General features: G+C 41.7%; 1 protein-coding gene across 1 annotated transcript; it reads right to left on the reverse strand.

The window, feature by feature from the left end:
- Positions 1-134: 134 nt before the first annotated feature.
- Positions 135-16,768, reverse strand: REEP5 (receptor accessory protein 5). The gene is made up of 5 exons (XM_084224970.1): positions 16,594-16,768; positions 16,393-16,486; positions 6,398-6,536; positions 1,878-2,046; positions 135-476 (listed from the first exon to the last, which is right to left on the reverse strand). Exons 1-5 carry the CDS (start codon positions 16,709-16,711, stop codon positions 427-429), a joined length of 570 nt encoding a protein of 189 aa, XP_084081096.1. The 5' UTR covers positions 16,712-16,768; the 3' UTR covers positions 135-426.
- Between the last annotated feature and the right edge of the window lie 1,325 nt (positions 16,769-18,093).

Genomic DNA, 18,093 nt, shown 5'->3' on the forward strand with positions numbered 1-18,093 from the left:
CCATCTCTCAGAATAATTCCCTGTATATTCAAGAAGATCCATTCAGAATTTTCCCTATGAAATAGCTTTGTGCTACCAGATGCACCACAATCAAAGTGTTAAGAGTAATTTCATAGACAAAGAGACAACTAAAGTGCAGAGCCTGAGGGATATATACGTTTTTATTTATGTTACCGCAGAAAGAGATTACTGAAAGACTTCTTCTGCATGAAGATGAATATTTTCATTAAGCTTCAGATGCTGCCCACTGCATTGCTTTTAAATAAAAATGCATACTCTCTATCTGTCACAGCAAAGTAGTAAGTAAACTTACAGCACATTCCTTTAATATATCAAAATGTTTCCAAGGCAATATTATTGAACTTATACCACAGTCCCCAGTAACATCAAGCTGCACAAAGGAGGTGGTAGGGAAACGAATCCAGTTTAAGTGCTCTTCTTTTCTTCACCCAGCAAGTTCACTGTTGCTTTCTTGGCTGCAGGAAAATAAAATCAAGTTTAGTCATAGGCCTACAGACAAAGTGGGTAATCAAATGTTCTCAAACTGCATGAAAAAATATTTCCTTTTACTCACAAGAGAAAGAACATAGAAGAAAATCATAGCTTTTGTATACACCTAGATATAGTGATAAAACTGATCATAAAAACATTAAAAAATAAAACATAAGTAAGGAGCAGTACAGTAACTATGGTATTGTTAAAACAGGGCTGCTCATAGTGTTAAGGACATAGAGGTTTGCAGCAAGAAATATATCATAATGATACAACAGGTTTGGAATAATGCTAATATATATGTGTACATACATATATGTATGCATGGTTTCTTAAAAAAAAAGGCTGTTGTTTTGTTTGGTGGGTTTGTTTTGGTGGGTTTGTTTGTTTTGTTGGGTTTTTTTTCTTTTTTGTTTGTTTGCTTGGGTTTTTTTTTGGGGGGGGGGGGTGTGTTGTTTTTTTGTAGAAATCTTTATACATAAAAATAGGAAAAAGAAAGAATAGTGATGAAATGAGTACAGGAAAGTCCCACATGCAACACGGAAGGACATTAGTAAGATGCATGCCTGACAATAAGGACTCCAAAAGAATCATGCAGCAAAACTTCCAAGAATAGTTGAGCAAGGCAGATCTTTTAAGCAGACAGGAAAACTGCTTAAGTTGGTAAGATGAAATGAGGCTGCATTCATGGTTTGGTGGAAAGGAGAATTAAGATGCTTTGAAATAGCATATAGATAAAATTTCTTTCAAGTGAAACTTAAAAAAAACTTTATTTTAGCTACTTAACACATTTCCTTCTGCTATTCATAAAACCATCATCAGATATTTTAGAATGCAAGGGTTCACAACAGAATGCAAGGAAATAAAAAAGTTAAGCAATCTACAGGCTCTTATAGCATGTAAAAATAAAACGTAAGTAATTCCTTTAAGAGGAATACTTTGAACTCCAGAAGAAGGAAAAATGCAAAAATATATACATGGGGAAACTGCACTTTCCTCATTGCTGTGTATTCCTGTTAATTGTTTCCTGCACAATTGGGAGCCCCTCTATACTATTTCAGGAGTATTTCAGGATATATGAGGATACACTAAAGCAATAACTGTATGTATGAAAGGTATGTCTGCCTCTAGAGAGAATGTTTTTAGTGGTGTGTATGGTGGGAAGACACAAAAACAATTCAATTTCTTCCACTCATTCTAGCCTAACTGCAATTCTAGAAAGCAAGATCCACTGCAACCCCCATTTCCCAAATTTAACTTCTCCATTATAATTTACATAGTCTTCTTGCAATTTACATTTGTTTCCTCCAAATGATGAATATTAAGTGAGCTCCCCAGTGCAATTCCCCCTACTTGCTGTGACCAGTGAAGGGCCTTTTGCTCACCCTCCTTAGTGATGGTGTCTGCAGTCTCTGCAGCCTTGTCTTTCAGGTCCTGCACGACGCTGTCCAGCTGGGCCTCATGCTTCAGGAAGAAGGGACGGATAATCCGGTGGTAGAGAAACTCTGCCCCGTTGGAAGGGCTGGGAGCCATGCACCACAGCAGGAAGCCACACTGTGAGAACAAGAACACCAGCCTGAGTGGAAGGAATCATGAGTAGGGGACGTGGTGCCTTTCCTAAGTGCCACAGTGAGAGCAGTGAGTCATTCCCTGTGCGGTCCGGGCTCCAGCAGGGCGCACACCAGGACAGCTACATACTTCATACTGGAATAATTTCATGGATAGGTACATGAAAGAAAAAAACATCCATTTCTCTCAATATTTCTAAAACACATGGCACAGGCCTCACTGAATGTGCAGGTCCCTAAATGACCTCAATTCAGCCAAAACACACCCCTCTCCTCTCTGCCTTGAAAACACAGTGGAGGAAAGAACAGGATTGTGTGTACCCCAGAGGTCAATTGACAAGGAGGAGAGATAAGCCCAAGCTACATACAGTGCACAAACAAGACTAATGCCTCTGGATTACAGTTCAGGTATAGCTTTTTAGAGCACCATCTGCTCTCCAGAAAAATTGAAGACCACAGTGTGGGTTCATGTTTCTGCATCTTACAAAAGGGGATTGGAAAGACAGTTATTACAGGTACTACAAATCCCTGTCTTTACTACTGAAGCACTTTTATTGGGCTTCAGTTTCACTGCAATACACCACACACAGATAGTCACAAAGAGCAAGATGAAACATTTAAGGAACAGGGAGTGCCATAAACTAAATCTGCTTGAGCGATGAAAATACATATAAAATTATTTTGCAGGATAAAACTGCAACAAAATGAAGTACATTTTCCCAGCATTTGTACAGGTCTTTCTGTACACAAACAGTACAGTATTATTCCTTGTCAAAAGCCTCTCCAGAAAATGAAGGCATAACAACTTTTCTCAGACTACTCTTTCCTGAAACACAAAACAAAACAACCTCAGCCTCAAAACATGCCTTATTTTCATGTTAGACAGGATTCCATGTTTGAGGATTCCCCTACATCTCTGGGCAGAAAGGAATAAAAACACACAGTCTTCTTCAAGCAAGGTCTCAAAATATTTTGGAATATGTCTCCTCTGTTCCTTCCCAACAAGGTGTACTGAGACTGAATGTTCTCTAGGTTCTACTCTTCCCATCTGTAAAATTTTGGCTTTGCCTTCTCTGCAGTGCCAGACCAATTTACCATCCTTTTGGGTAAGCATTAAGCTTTCTTCTTTAAACCATTTGATTGTGGTATCAAGACAAAATGACTGAAAGGAGTGTTTGCCCAGAAGAGAAAGAAAGGTTGTTTAAAGTAAAGTGTTCACCAGAGAGATTTGCCATCAGGAAAATTCCAATGAAGTAAAACAAATAATTCAACATGCAATAAATCTGGCACCAGTAAGTAGCAGCTGATGAATTATTAAGTATGGTCAGAGAAAACAAAGGCAAAAAGTGCCTTTATCAATATAAATACTGATTTTCAAATGCTTCAATTCTTTGGAACTTAGTATAACATAAAGACTATATTGTGCTATCTTATGTTGTTACCTTTCATTAAAAGCTGAGAAGTGCACTGACTTTATTTCCTGTTCAAGAATATCTGATCAATTACTGAAAGTTACTTCTCCCAAAACTGTACAAGTATCTCAACTTCTACACAAAAAAAGTTAGTTCTCCTTTGTTTTAGAAAAAAAATTCCTCAAATGTGAGTTCCTCTAACCAAAAGAAATTGAAATTTCCCTTTCCCTGCCTAAGAACAAAATTAGTAATTTTGATTTGACAGCTTTGTCCCACTCTAGTTAAGAAATAGGTAATTATAGATTTGTTCTCAAGTACCTATTACTTTTGAATTGTACTGCAACAGATGTTTATATACATTTTTTATTGAACATTTACCAAAGTTGAGATTCTCACTCGTTTCAAAGCTTGAAAATGTTAGACTGCTAACATAGTTTATTTTACCCCTCTCTCTCATGAAACTGAACTAACATAGGGTATTGACAATAAAGAGGGTTGTAAGAGGTTCCAGCAAGCTCAGAGTGATAAAATTGTTAACTGGGAAAAAAAAAACCCAAACCCAAAATATATTCTTTGCAACCCTCCAGACCAGACGGAGGAGAGAATGGAATTCACCTGAGCTCAGTCTGGCTCACTTGGACCTGCTCCTAGCAGCTGGTTTTGTCCTGGCAGCACCAATTTTGTTCAGAAACAGCATTACAGTATTTCAAGACAGAGCCATTAGTGGAGGAAGGAGCCCCTCTCACTCCCACAACCAAGAATACTCATGGGAATACTCTGTTGCTTTTACTGGCTACTGTACTGTAATACCTGAATGCCACAGAAATCTTCAAAGCCTGAACAGAAATATTTAAAAACAAATCATAAGCACAAGAAATTATGAGTTCCTTGCATGTCCTGTGCTTCAGAGATAAAAAAACCCAAACAAATTAGAAATGGGCATTACCACAAAAAAAAAAAAAAAAAAAAAAAAAGCCCATAAAATCCAAGAAAAAGCTCATAAAATCCAAGAAGTGTAATCTGGAAAACAAAAGTGTATACAAACATCAAAAAATACTTAAAGGAGTTCTTCAACATTCCTTTCTCCCACCCATAAAATTTTCTAGTCTGCTGAAAACTTGAATGTCACAGAGTCTAACCTCTGGACTTCGGGGACTCTGAAAGCAGCAGTGCTTCTGTGCATGAAGGTGTTTTAAAATAGCAACTAAATCTCTGTCTGGAGTGGAAGCTACAAGCCATATAAATACATGTGAATACACAAATTTAGCACATCTTAAGAATGAAAAGAACTCAAAATTTTAATGAATGAATATCTGGGCTTCTACTTCCTGAAAGAGATATGGAGACATCATAACTACCCTCCAAGAGGCTTTAGATCACGGACGGAATGAAGCGTGGACGGTGCCTGATTCCTCCTTCTCCTCCTGAGGAGTAATCTCCATCTTTCCACCCATTCAGCAAGACTTTCTGATTCTCAGCCAACACCTGCCTGCCTCTGTACAAGCCTCTCCTACCAACCACTACTGAGAGCAGACACTTGGCTCCTATGTGCCTTCTGCAGCCATCGTAGAAAGCTGTGTATTTGACATAAGTCCTTGTGCTTGCTTTTGCAGAACTGAGGAAAATGCCTTTCCCTTGATTACAATACTACATGTAACTGTGCCACTCCTGATAATCCATTTTATCAGAGCCATTTGTGGTCTTTATTTGGAAAGTCAACCTGAATTTCAGTCTGCGGTCTTCAGAAAGAGAGCTGTGGTGGCATGAAGAAACCATTGCCACATCTTTTTCCACTAAGAATTTAGAAAAGAAGCTCTGAAAATACACTGTATGAATTCAGAGTTGTGAGCATATACCACTGCAGATGATGCATTAAAGTAATAATTCTCCTAAAGCAGAAGGCATCCAAATGATTGTCACAGTTGAGGCTTGTTAAAGACTGAAAAGGAACAAGGCAGACATTGTAAACCAGCTGTTGCAGTGAAAATTTTTGTCTATAAAATATAGCATTTCCTGGAAACAGCTTTTGACATTGTCATTATCATTAAAATATTAAATGACCCCACCACAACAGCTGGCAAGTAAATTGCTTTACCAACCTTCGTGCGACTAAACCAGGCTAACAAAACAAAGAGAAGGAAGAGAACAGCCCACTGAACCAGAAAGATGGTAACAGTTCTTTGAGATAAAGAGCAGGCTCTGCAGCAAGCTAAAATGTCTTTTACCCAACAGCACACAGACTGATCAGCTATCTCCTAGAAGAATTTAACATGTTAAAGTTGACTGGCACCTTAGATCACAAACAAAGCTTGGAACACATTAACCAAATCATTGCTGGTAGTCAAATCACACTAACAAGTGCACATTAGCAACCATCTCCTCTGATACCTACCAGTTCCTTTCAGGAAACTGAGCTTAATTAAAAATTAAAACTGCAGGACAAACTATTCTTGTGTTCCGATTTCCATCTTTGTTCCAATAGCACAGATGTTATGACCTCCTTCAACAGCCTTCATGATTTTATTCTCCATTTTTACTAATCCACTTAAAGCAAAAGTAGAGCCACTCTGCAGGGCTTACTATGTCATTTGTCCAAATTTACCTGAGCACCAAGAGAAAGAACTGTCTTTGGTTTGTTGGTTTTTTTTTTTTTTTCCTTTATGGGACAGTCCCACTGTCTTTTCTTCTTTCCTAAAACCCAGCAGACCTTTCCCTTCCACCTATCCCAACTTCCCTTCCTGTATCATCATCTGTAAACAGATCACTTTCACAGTAATAAATTATACATAACCTGCATGTAAATAGAAGGTGTGACCTGGGAGTGATTCCAAATGAATCTGTTGTCATCTATCCATTTCTGGAGACATTAGATCAGTTCTATCAAAGGGTCCCAATTTAGGAGAGGGGTCACATGAATTAACATACCTTTAGCATGTAGTAGAAAGGGAACCATGACAGAAAGATGTCAGAGAAGAATTCAGCTATGCTGAAAATGCCATACACAACCCAGTAAGTCAGCCACTGCGTGTCATCATCTTTGTTGGGACTTTCAATGGCCTTGATTCTGCAAGGAAAATAAATCAAGTGAGCAGAACAGCAGCATCAGTCTCATCTATAATGATGAAGATTTCATGACTCAGATTCTTTGTTCTATGTGACTCTCCATATTTTAATTACACAAAACAAACCAATTAGTATCTATTACACCGACAGTGTGTCAAGATCTTCGAACAGCAAAGATTTTCCCTATACACCACACTTCAAAACTAAAAGATACTCAAGATATTTCTACCTCTGGGATTACAAGGAGGAAAAAAAAAAAGCTAAACAAAACTAGTGAGCATTCTGACCTTGCTCACAAAACATTTTGGGGGCCAAGAAAGGGAGGGGATAATCTTTGGGCATGGTTCCAGTTCTGGAGGCATTGTGGTAATCCTGATCAGAGGCTACTGTACATCAGAGCATTATTGATCCACGTAACAGATAACCTGAGGCACTGGACCCCTGCCTGGCCTTGCCTACACCCATCAGTGACTATCCTCCTTCTCTGGCAGTCAGAAAGGAATGATGAACAGAGCTGTTGTCTTGGATGAAAAATCCTACAATACCTTAAGTTTTCAAAATGGGCTAGCCTTGCCTCCAGACAAGGCCTGCACAGTGGGATATGTGTGGATCAGAAATTCATTCAGTGCTGCACAGCTTGGGGTTCCCAGCAGCACCAGTGGTAGAAAACTGTCTATAGTATTCTGGGTTTTTACATAGTTAGCTCTAATAAATAGCATTTTAAATGTATTCATACATGCACTAGATTCCTCTTTGAAAAGGTAAACTTATCCATAAGATTTGCTCTAAGTCCTAAGAAGCCCTTGCTGTACATAAGCAGAGGGGATCCAGATCCATATGCTGAAGAATATGTATCTGCTCCATAAATTAATTCCTACAGGACTTGCAAAGTCTGATGTAGACTAAAGTATGAAGAACAGAGTAAAAATACCTCTGCTAAAGTACTAGACTTTCTGCATAATGACTTAATGGGCTTTTGTTCTCCATCTGCTATGAAAATTCAGTTCCAGTTTATATAGTTTTACAAAACAGAAACTAAAAGATGCACATATGCTCTTTTAGTAAAAGTAGTAGAGTGGAGTTTCTGGAGCCACCAAATTCCAGATTACCACTGTAAGAAGTTTTACAACAAAATACTAGCAAATCTAAGCCTGATAATTTCAAGCTTAAATTTTAGAGAGCATTTGTCCTCTCCACTTATGCTGGAGGATTAAAATCTGTAGACTCAGTGTAATGAATTCAGTTTAAATTCTTGTATCACTTCTTCCTTTAATATCAGCTGTATTGATTCTGAAGCAGCACGTGTGAGATGTACCAGAAGTGCCAAGTTTTCTGTTAGTTCCCTTAAAAAGGCAGAGTTAAGGAGGTTTACAAGGCAGAAATCACAGAGTTGGCCGTAAATCCATTTCCTAGTCTGTGAGTTGAGATTCTGGATTCTGTCACTTCCTAGTTCTGTAAGTTAGGGGGGAGCAAGGAGAGTCGGGGGAAATAATTCCTGTGACATGCTGTATGTTTTAGCAAAAGCACTGGCAAACCCACCACATGCAGAGGGAGCTGGCACAGCTGCTGGATCGAATTACTTTGAATTGCAGTACAAGGATCTGATACTTAACTCATGCATTGTTTCTGCTGGAGTGTGAGTGTGGCCAGCAGCATCCTGCAGTGGGAAAAGTAGCAGCTCTTGCCATACCAGCACAACTGGAAGAACAGGTTTTCCACAGGTCTTGCAACAGCAGGTCTGATTCCTGCTATTCCTACCATCACAGGCAGCCCTAGTCCAAGCAGTCCCAAGGGAGTGACAACTCCAGCTGCTCCTACTCCCACTCTAAAGCACATCTTTTCCACGCCCACACCTCTGAAGTATTCTTGTAGGATTAGGTGAGGGGGTTGTACAAAAACAGCCCCTGGACACCACAGGAGTTAAGAAAGAAGGCTATAGAGCTATTTTTAAATGTGTGAAACTGCATTTCTGGAGGAAAATAAAAAAGTACACGGACTAATAGGGATGCTAGGGTGGTGGATAAATGGAGCAGAGAAAGGAACCAATTGCAAATTTTCTCAGTGTTAAGGAAAACTTGCTGTAGAGGCTCACTATGTGAATTCCTTTAGTTCTGACAATTTCTCATTAGAGGAGAAAAGAAGGCTTATATTACCACAACAAGCATCCTAGCTCAGTATTTGTGAGAAAATACTTTGCAGTTAACCTGCCACCAGTCTTCCGGTTTTCCAGTCACCATATATGAAGTGAAGTCATGTATGGATTTAAGGGAGCATTGTTTCATTTCCCTTTTTAACATTATTAAAATCATCTCAGTAACTATGAAAATCACCTTCCATTAAAAAAAAAAAGTTTAGAATCTCCAATTTTGTGGCAAAAGGCAGATGGCATATCACTGTGTTAATGGGCCATGCTCTATTATCTTCTCTCCTCTGGAAACAAATGGCCTTTGAGAGCTCCTAAATGCAGTGCCATGGGTGTTCTCCCTTTGAGCATTCACCATCTGCTGCTGTAGTTCCTTAGGGGATACATGAACAGCACGCTTTTTTTGTCAGACAGCCACAAGCAGCACTACAAGTAGTGAAAGCCCCATCTGATTTAACCAGCTGATGTACACAGCGTTAAATCCACATGTGGCTGTTTTCCTACACACTGTAGGGAACAGCACATCTCCCCTCCTTCTGCAGTGGTCTGGTGTTGGTGGGCAAGGTCAGGGCAGCACCCTACCAGAGCCAGCAGGGAACAGCCACGTCAGCTCAAACTGCTCCTGCGAGCCACGGCTCCAGTCCCAGCCAGGGAGAGAGGGAGGGGGGAAAAGCAGGTTACAGCAGGGCCATCAGTGAATGAAAGTTTTAACTGAAGTCAAGGAAAGGCAAGTATTTTATAAATATTCTGCTTTGGAATGGGGAGCGTGTCCCTCAGATGAGACAGGGAAATCCAGCATAACATGTCCCTGTTGAACAAAAGGGCAAAAGTTACCTCCATCCCTTGTACTTACACACTATTTCAATAGTAAGTCACAGAAAACAGTATGTATCCAAGAACAAGCACAGTAAGTTATGTAGAATATCTGAACAGAGAGGGATTTTTTTATCCATTTATAACCACACTCTTTTCAACATGAGAATCACACCATAATTAAACTTAGTCTTCCAAGTTATTCTAGAGGTATTATGCTGGTGCAATGCCCTGTATAATTAAGCTTAGGAGAGACATCATAGATATTACTTTAGGCCAAGAATCCTTCATTCTTCTCCATCTTAGGTCAGCAATCCAGCAGGCTGATATTCAAAATGCAATCCCCATCAATAAGTGAAAAGTTACAGAGCAAGAGGCACTGACACTATATCCTACTTTAGGATTGCCTTCTTATAAATTATTTCTGTGTTGCAAGGGCAAATAACTCAGCCTCATAAACACATTATATCAAGATTTTCTAACAAATGAATGACCATCCAAAGACAATAGCTTCATATTTTTAAAAATTATATCATTTTGTCTAGTGCTGATTTGATTAAATTCCACCTTAGTTATGCATAGTAATTACATATCCCAAAGGATTTTTAATACTGTTTAATCACTAACTTTGGAGGACTTTAAATAGAGACTCAAACAACTACTTACAGTAGTTCTGCACCTTGGAGGTAAAAGCAACCACTAGGAACAGCTCCAGTCGTCTGGAGAGTAAAAATCACAGCTCAGTTATTTTAAAAACAGCTGCCTGACCAAGAGTGAAAATGACCTGCTGTAGGCCAGCACTGTGATGGATGGGGAGCCAAGAGAAACTTCATTTTCAGCCAGATCTGTTCCCCAGTAACCCTGCTAGCTGGTGGTGCCAAGACGGAAGAGTGGAGGTTGCCACATTCTGTAGCAGCCCAGGGATCCGTGCTGTACTTACAGTGTCAGAGCACTGGCTCAGCTTGCACCCTGTGCATCCTAAAATCAGTCAAACTTTACCCTAGATCAATGGTGGCTACTTATCCTGTTACTGATAGTAACAGACACTGGTCTAATTTTAGTAAGTTGCCAAGTGCAGTTCTTTCACTTAGAGCATCTGACTCATTTCAACAAAAAAAACCAGCTCTTTTCCAAGAAAAGACTGTTGCTCCTCAATTAGCTCTGGCATAACAAATCATTTGTTACAGTAAATTCACACATATAGTACTCACAGGCTAAGTTATGAGTTTGTAGTCAAGATTTTACTGAGCTGAGTCCAGATCTGGGAGGCAGAAATAAAGAAATGCCAAATTTTATTGCTGTGGTCTCATGTGCAGCAATCACCCTTATCCCTGCAATTTACAAAGTGAACCTGAGGATTCTTGTATAAATAAAGTTACAGGTTCAAGGCAAAAGATCATTCTCCCCTAAACCCAGTGCTCATGCTATAGCTGGGAAAGACTGGACCATTTTGTGCATGATTCCTTCAGTTTTCTGGTCAGTGCTATATCAAGTGAGTTGGTACGCATATTTGTCATACCCTTAACCAAGTTAAGTTTGGGTTTGTTTTTTCTTCATTTAACTTAAAAACCCATGAAATCACCTATATTTCCAGAGCTTATGCCTACTGGTCTGACCCAACTCTTTACAGCTGTTTGTAAAATAATTAACTTCTAGCTATGTACCCAGACACCCACAAAGAATCAACACTCAACTGCACCACAAACTTCCTTAGCTTGGTGCCTCCCTGCCATCCTCATGTCAGACTCATCCTGGCAGGCTGCCTCCCTGACATCTCACATAATTTCACTGAAACAAGTACCTGTGCCTTTGGATTCACTTTATCATTTTGGCTTCTACATTACTATCCATCACCTAAAAGCCTTCTGCTTTCCATCTTTCTTCCTCCTCACTGACTTCAACAACAGTCATGCATTTGCAGATATAGAAAAGATCTTCCTGCCAACTGCACTTACACAACTGCTGTGACTTAAGTGTACCAGTTCCCCTCTCTCAGAATTTTGAGGATCTAGCAGAAGGGACCAGAAAAACTCATCAAGGATAGCAAGGGAGGGTTTCACTGACCATGCACAGGCAGATATTATTTGAAGACAACAAAAAGCTACATGACAGCAGTACAAAGGGTTCTAACTGTGTTTCTTGAAAGGAAATGGGGACTGAGGCAGCAAGAGGAACACATGCCATCTGGCCCGCCCATGGAGTCCTACAGCCTACATGTTAACTCAACACAAAGCTAGATTCCTGAAACAAAGAGGGGGGGAAAATGCAGGCATCCTCTCATTTCACTGCTCTCTGCTTATTCTTGGCCTGCTCTCTGCTGGAAGAAGTATTTGTAGGGCCAACCAATGAGTCAGTTCCCCAGTTCTGATTCAGGTCAAAACCAGCTTCCCAAAACACAATCCCACACACATTGGCTCTTCTGCAGGAATTAAGATGTGTTAGTGCCTCAGTTCAGAGTCAACCCATCCATATAACAAACACCTTTATATTTTTAACCTATAAGCAAGATTTGGAAGTAAAATAAAAATTTTCACATTGTTATCACAGTATTAGACTCCCTGAACTTAAACACTTGCTTTCTTTAGAAAGGAAAGCACATAATTTGTCCAAATGACTGGTAAGATGGCTTTTAAACATGGCACTCTAAAACCTAAAAACCAAAAAGTAAGTGTGCTTGGAGGAACTGATTTGGCAGGACATAGGGAAGCCCCAGATTATTAGGCACAAGAGGAAACAGCACAAGTGCAGACAGATTTGAAAATTTTCTACTGGGCATTGTGAGTCTGGTTAGATATGTCAGGTCTCTCAAATGATATTTACAAAGCAGCAGCAGACCATTAGTTTTAAACCTTGGCACATCATGCATGATTTTTAATGAAGGAAGAAAGTAAGAATTTGCCTTAAAACTGGTTAAGAGAAATTTGCTGTCCTAGTTCTCAAGAAATACACAAACAATTTAATATTTCCTAAATAACTGTCACCAAAGAAAAGCAGTGTTCCTGCTTTAAAGGCATGAAAGAGGAAAAGGGACTAGGAGACAGACTCAAGACACCATGACAATATTCAAACTTCAGTTGAGTGTTTATACTTCTCTACAATCAATCCAGATTGTTTCCTACTAGTGAAATGCTATGAGCAACATTTACATAGTAAAAACAGCTAAAGTGAAGTAACAGCATAAAATTAGCCAAAGCAGAGAGAGCACTATACTGCTTTTCTCCCTTGAAGACACTAGTAATAAGTTCAGACATTTTACTGCCCAAAGCTATTTTCATCTTCGCAATTTTTAAACCAAGCATGACAGCACTTAAGAAATTTCCAATCCTTTGCACACATTTCTTAGTCATCAAAGGCTCCCTTCCTGCTTGCACTCTGATTTTTCTGAGGCAGTTAACCACCACTAACTATGGGTGGAGCTACATTTGAACACGCTAGCTCTGGAAAGTTTAGAGAAGCAGTGAAAATGCTGGCAATGGTATTTACGCACTTGCCAACACTCACTTTTTCCATCTCTAGCCTGATTACTGCCTTGTGCAGTTAAAGCTTGCTAGAAGTTTAAAAAGTTGTGTCTATGATCTGTGGCAAACTTTTCAGTGCTGGTCTACTGCAACCACAATTAAGTATTCGAAGTAAATGTAGTATTAGATTTCAACTTAAAATTATTTTTTCTCTTTCATCACATAGCACTTACAAACTTCCAAGGAATGACAGTAGAGATTGCCTGACCTATTGGGAAACAGCTAGAGAACTACTCCTTCATTTTGCCTATGTTAAGAGACTGAGGTGGGCCCTTGCTATGACATGTCATGTGGACGTACAGGGAGATTTTTATACTGTCAAAGAAGAAATTCCTCCATGTATGAAACCATTAAGATTTACCCAAGGCAGAGCTGAAGGTGAACGAGGAAGAGTAAAGAGGGAAACAGCTGTGCCTGCTTGAAGCTGTATCAGGCATTAAGCAGGGAGCTGCCCCCTCCCCTGGCAGTGGTTTGCACCACAGTGATGAGAAGGTGGGCAGCAGAGCAGCTGGACCACTTCACACCATCTGCTGGGTCTAGCACTCACAGCCTCCAGCATTTCTCCTCTGACACCTGCTGCACTGCACACACCACAGTGAATACAGAGAATGACAGAGACCAAGGAAAATAAACTGCAGGTTTATACAAAGCCTGACAGGCAGACACCTGCACAAAAATGTCCTGATTTCATGCATGAACAGAATTATCTCTGAGCTGAGGGTCTCCAGGTTTGCTGTGACTGCTATATAGTTTCTTTCAGGAAAGGATAGAGATGGACAGTAATTACCATGATTACAGTAACCCAGAACTGAAATCCTAGTAAAACAGATTTGAAACATGCCTGTGGATCACCCATCAGGCAGTCTGTTTGCCATTTTAAACAACTGTAAAGACTTTTGATGCCCCTTGCAGAGCACAGACATCTGTCCCCACTCCTTCATGAGTGCCTTTTCTGCTGACAAAGAGCTTGACCTACTACTTTGTGCCTGGCCATGGCTACATGACCGTCAGGGTTCCTTTCAACCCAAACCATTCCTTGTTTTCCTCTTAAACAACTCAGTTACTGACATTGGAGAAATGATACACTGAACTACTTTTCAAAAGAAGAAAGTAAATTAACCAAGGAAAAGTAATCTGCTTTTTCTCTTTCAGTGCCTTGCTGAGACATTTCAGACTTGGTTTCATTGTTGAACCACCTGTGTAAACATCAAACTAACACCCTGCACAACACATTCCATTTACAGCTCCTGACCTCTTCCAGAAGCCACAGCTTTTAGAGCAAAAGGCATTTGAAGGTGCGTGCAGCTGATGAGAACAGCTGAAAACTGTTTTCTGTTCAGTGCTAGGCAGCAAATCCACTACTGTCAGTTCATACAGCAGGCTTTTCATCCGCCTTTCCAAGGAGGACTGACAAAATAGCAGAGGGGAATAAACAAACCACTCTGGGTAGTGTTCTTTATGCTTTGGGTCTCTATAAGGATGGGGGATGGAACTCAGCAGCATCCTGACTACAATACATGACCCAGAGCAGCCAAACCAAAATCAGGCAGAGTGAAATGTGGATAAACTCTACATACCAGCTCTGCACTTGGGAGGGAAAGGCTGAGGAGGGGATTGAGCCCACCTGTGCTGTCAGCAGGCTGACACTGAAAGACACTGACAAGCAGCACACCACACGTATTTTAAACTACATTTTCACCTAGGATTATAATTTCCTACAAAAATGTTTTCCAGCATTAAAAAGGCAGCTAAAGGACAAGCATTACCTGCGCATGAACTGAGAAAACCCCCCAGAACTGGCATTGTATTTGCATGCTTTTCTGTTTAAGTAAAACTTGTAGCCAAGGACATTGCTCCCATTATTAAAAAAAGCTACAAAAACTGAAACACACCACAGTACTAAGATCTGGGAGGTAACTTTCAAATTAAGACACATTTAAAACCACATTTTAACATGAAAAAGGGAGATACTCCACAAAGACATTTTAAAAAGCCCTCAGATATGAAAGATAAATTAGTAATGATACCTTTCTATTTATATTTGATTTGCTACTGCCTTGCTTCTGCAGTTCCAAGAGTTTGTATTATCAATTTATTCAGCATCATTGCATAATGGAAGGTTTAAAATATAATCTCAAGCCTAAAGTGCTAAAACAAATTTAAATATTCAATTAGGATTTTAGAAAGTAATTTCATAATTTTTAAAGTGACCTAAGACACAAAATATTACATAAATTTAATTCCTACACAACCATTTCAATGTTTTGAAGGTTTGTTGGCTGATATTTCCCCTTTCAGATTTTAAAGAGATAATACTTTTAAACTAATCTTTTCACTAAAAATTATCGTCTAGGAAACAAAAGCTAAGTTTCTCCAGAGTTCTTGGCCTATAATCTCCAAAATAAGCGAACACCAGGGACAGCATTTAGGAAAACATTGTTTGTCCTTAAGTATCACAACCACAGGAGTATAAAACAATTTCTGAAAAAAATTAAAAGAATCGACTTTGTATTATCCAGGATCCAATTACAGAGAAGATATTTTTAAAAGCTGATGACTGTATTTAAATAGAGTTACATAAAAGGCAAGCACTGTGTTTCAACAATATCACAGTCCTGCTGGGAAGGGCTTCCATTTGATAGATGTATTAGGTTACATAGGCTTTATTTATTACGTTTCTGCAGTCTTTTGGATCATACTCGACTGTGCTCCGGCCTAACAGGAAATACACATTGGTCTAAAGGACTATATAACGCTTGTGAAAGACAACAGTTACTTTGTTTTTAAAAGCCCTTCCTCTGGAAAAGGAAGTATTTAAAAGTCTTTCACGCTCTAGAGGAGTTACAGTGTTTTCCTTCCCCGCTCCCCCCATCAGCGAGGCCGGTTTGGAGTGAACAGCACTCCTTAATACACCTCGGCCTCCAGCCCATCACCCGGTGCTCGGTACCCGGCGATGCGCCAGTGCCTCCCTGCGCCCCGCTCAAGCCATCAGCACGAGTTTAACAAACACCCTCCAAGGGGCGACCCTCCCTCCCGTACGATCCAGCTTCCCGCTGGAGATGACAAAGCTGGGAGCCCAACCCCAAAGCACAACCCGCTACAGGAACTGGTTATCAAGTGTGGAAACCACCCAGCGTCTCCCATCTGTAACTCCTGTAACCTGCAGCACTCGCCGGATGGGAGAAGCCTCGTTCTTCACCCGGCACCTGTACCTGCTCAAGGAAAGGGGTGGCGGGCAAAACCAACTTTGGTGCACGGTCCCGGAATGCCACCCCAGACAGGCACGCTCGGCACCGCCGCAAGTGATGCGATTTTGCAACCGCATCGGCGGGTGGCACCCGGAACCATGGCGTGGCGCAGGGGGCAGGAGTCGCGACACTCACGAGATGTAGGCGGGGTAGGCGAAGCCGATGATGTTGCAGAGCAGGGACGCGCCGTATCCCACCACCAGGTACACGGCCACGACGCCGAGGATGCCTGAGGAGAGAGCAGAGAGCCGTCAGAGCCCGAGGGACCGGGGCGAGGAGGCGCGGGCAGGGCGCGGCCGCCCGCGGGGAGCCGGCGGGGCGGCGGCCGGGGCTCACCGGTGGCGATGTAGGTGCGGCTGACGCCGGTCTTGCTCTCGATCCGCTCGAGTACGCCGGTCATGCAGTTCTTCTCGTGTAGGAAGCGGTCGAACCGCTGCCGCATCGCCGCGGTCATGGCGCTGGTGCCGCCCGCTCCGCGCCGCAGCCCCGCGCTCCCCGCGGCCGAGAGCAGGCGCCGCCCCGGCACCCAGCGCCCGTCCCCGTGGCGCCGCGCCCGGGGGCGGTGGCGAGCGCCCGGGAACCATCTTCCGCCGGCTGCGGGCCCGCTCTGAGCCCGCCCCTCCGCGAAATGGAGGTCTGGGGGCGCGTCCCGCCGGGGCGGACCCGGTCCCCGGCGGTTTTGGGGGGCCCCAGGCCCAGGGCGGGATGCGCCACCGGGCGCGGTGCGCGCAGCCCCTGTCCCCTCGCGGGCTGCCGCTCTTCTTGCCCCGCTAGCAGGGGTAGATTTTTAATCCTGGAGGGGGGCCAGGGACATAGGTCCCTGCAAGTATGGTGCGCCTCGTTCAAGTAATCGTACAGACAAGACCCCTGTGCCAGAGATGGCAAGGGAAGGAGGCCACGCACGCAGCCGGCTCCAATTGCCTACAAGGGCTAGAATGTCCTCCCCCACCCGCAAAATCAGCGCGTGATACCATACACTGTGAGCAAAAGTCAGAAACAGATGGTAAGCATTGGTGTGGTGTAGAAGAAAGGTTATGACAATTTACGGACACCGAAAAGGCGCATGTGACCGCACCGGGGGCAGCAGCGCCTTGCTGTAACTGTACCCCGGAATTTATGGTGTGTGCAATGTTCTTGCCAACTAAATATAATTTGTTGGCTGTGATGTAGTCCTGGAAACTTCCTCGGCTGGGCTGACTCTTCTGAGCAACTCCTCTGCATCTGACTCAGCATTACAGCCAGTACTGGGACTCTTTATGCCCTCCTCAAATCTGTGTTGCTTCTGAGTGTGCCAGAAAATAATAATCAGTCTTCTTTGGCATATGTCTTATCTTTACCTAAAAAGTTTTTAAATGTAAACATCACATTGTGCTTTGTAGCTGTCAGCTGGGGGGGAAGGCATCTTGGAAATAATTTAAATTTAATTGCTGAAATACATTTTCTTCTTTCCAGTAACTGTCTTACTAAAGCAGAGGTGAGGAGAAGAGGGAGAATAATATTTAGTCCATAACTGCGGTCAAAAGGTTTGTCCTGTAACTGTATTTTTTTTTTTTTTTTAATATATATAAGCGTCTTTTTTTTTTAATGGAATAAAAAGGCAGAGTTAAAAGTGATCTTTGGATAGATCCTGATGATCAGGATTTGGACCCTAGGGTCTGAGAATGTTCATGGATGGAAATTCTGCAGCCTCCTTGGACAGCCCTTCATTGTGCTTAACTGCAACCAAAGACATGTTTTCCCTCACATTTGAAATTGAGATGTCCTTTGATGTCATATGTGACTGTTTCATCTTGTCCTTTGCCCTGATTTTTTATACTTCTGAGGAGGGTCCAGTTC

Source organism: Fringilla coelebs (genome assembly GCF_963513975.1).
Source record: "Fringilla coelebs genome assembly, chromosome: Z".
In the NCBI taxonomy this organism is placed as follows: Eukaryota; Metazoa; Chordata; class Aves; order Passeriformes; family Fringillidae; genus Fringilla; species Fringilla coelebs.

Bases quoted from the DNA above. Each gene is read 5' to 3' on its own strand.
- REEP5 (XM_084224970.1), bottom strand. From the start codon at position 16,711: ATGACCGCGGCGATGCGGCAGCGGTTCGACCGCTTCCTACACGAGAAG. The intron at 6,537-16,392 runs GTGAGTGTCGCG...TTTTCCTTGCAG, and splicing joins GCCTACCCCGCCTACATCTC to AATCAAGGCCATTGAAAGTC. The intron at 2,047-6,397 runs GTATGTTAATTC...TTGTTCTCACAG, and splicing joins CTTTCTACTACATGCTAAAG to TGTGGCTTCCTGCTGTGGTG.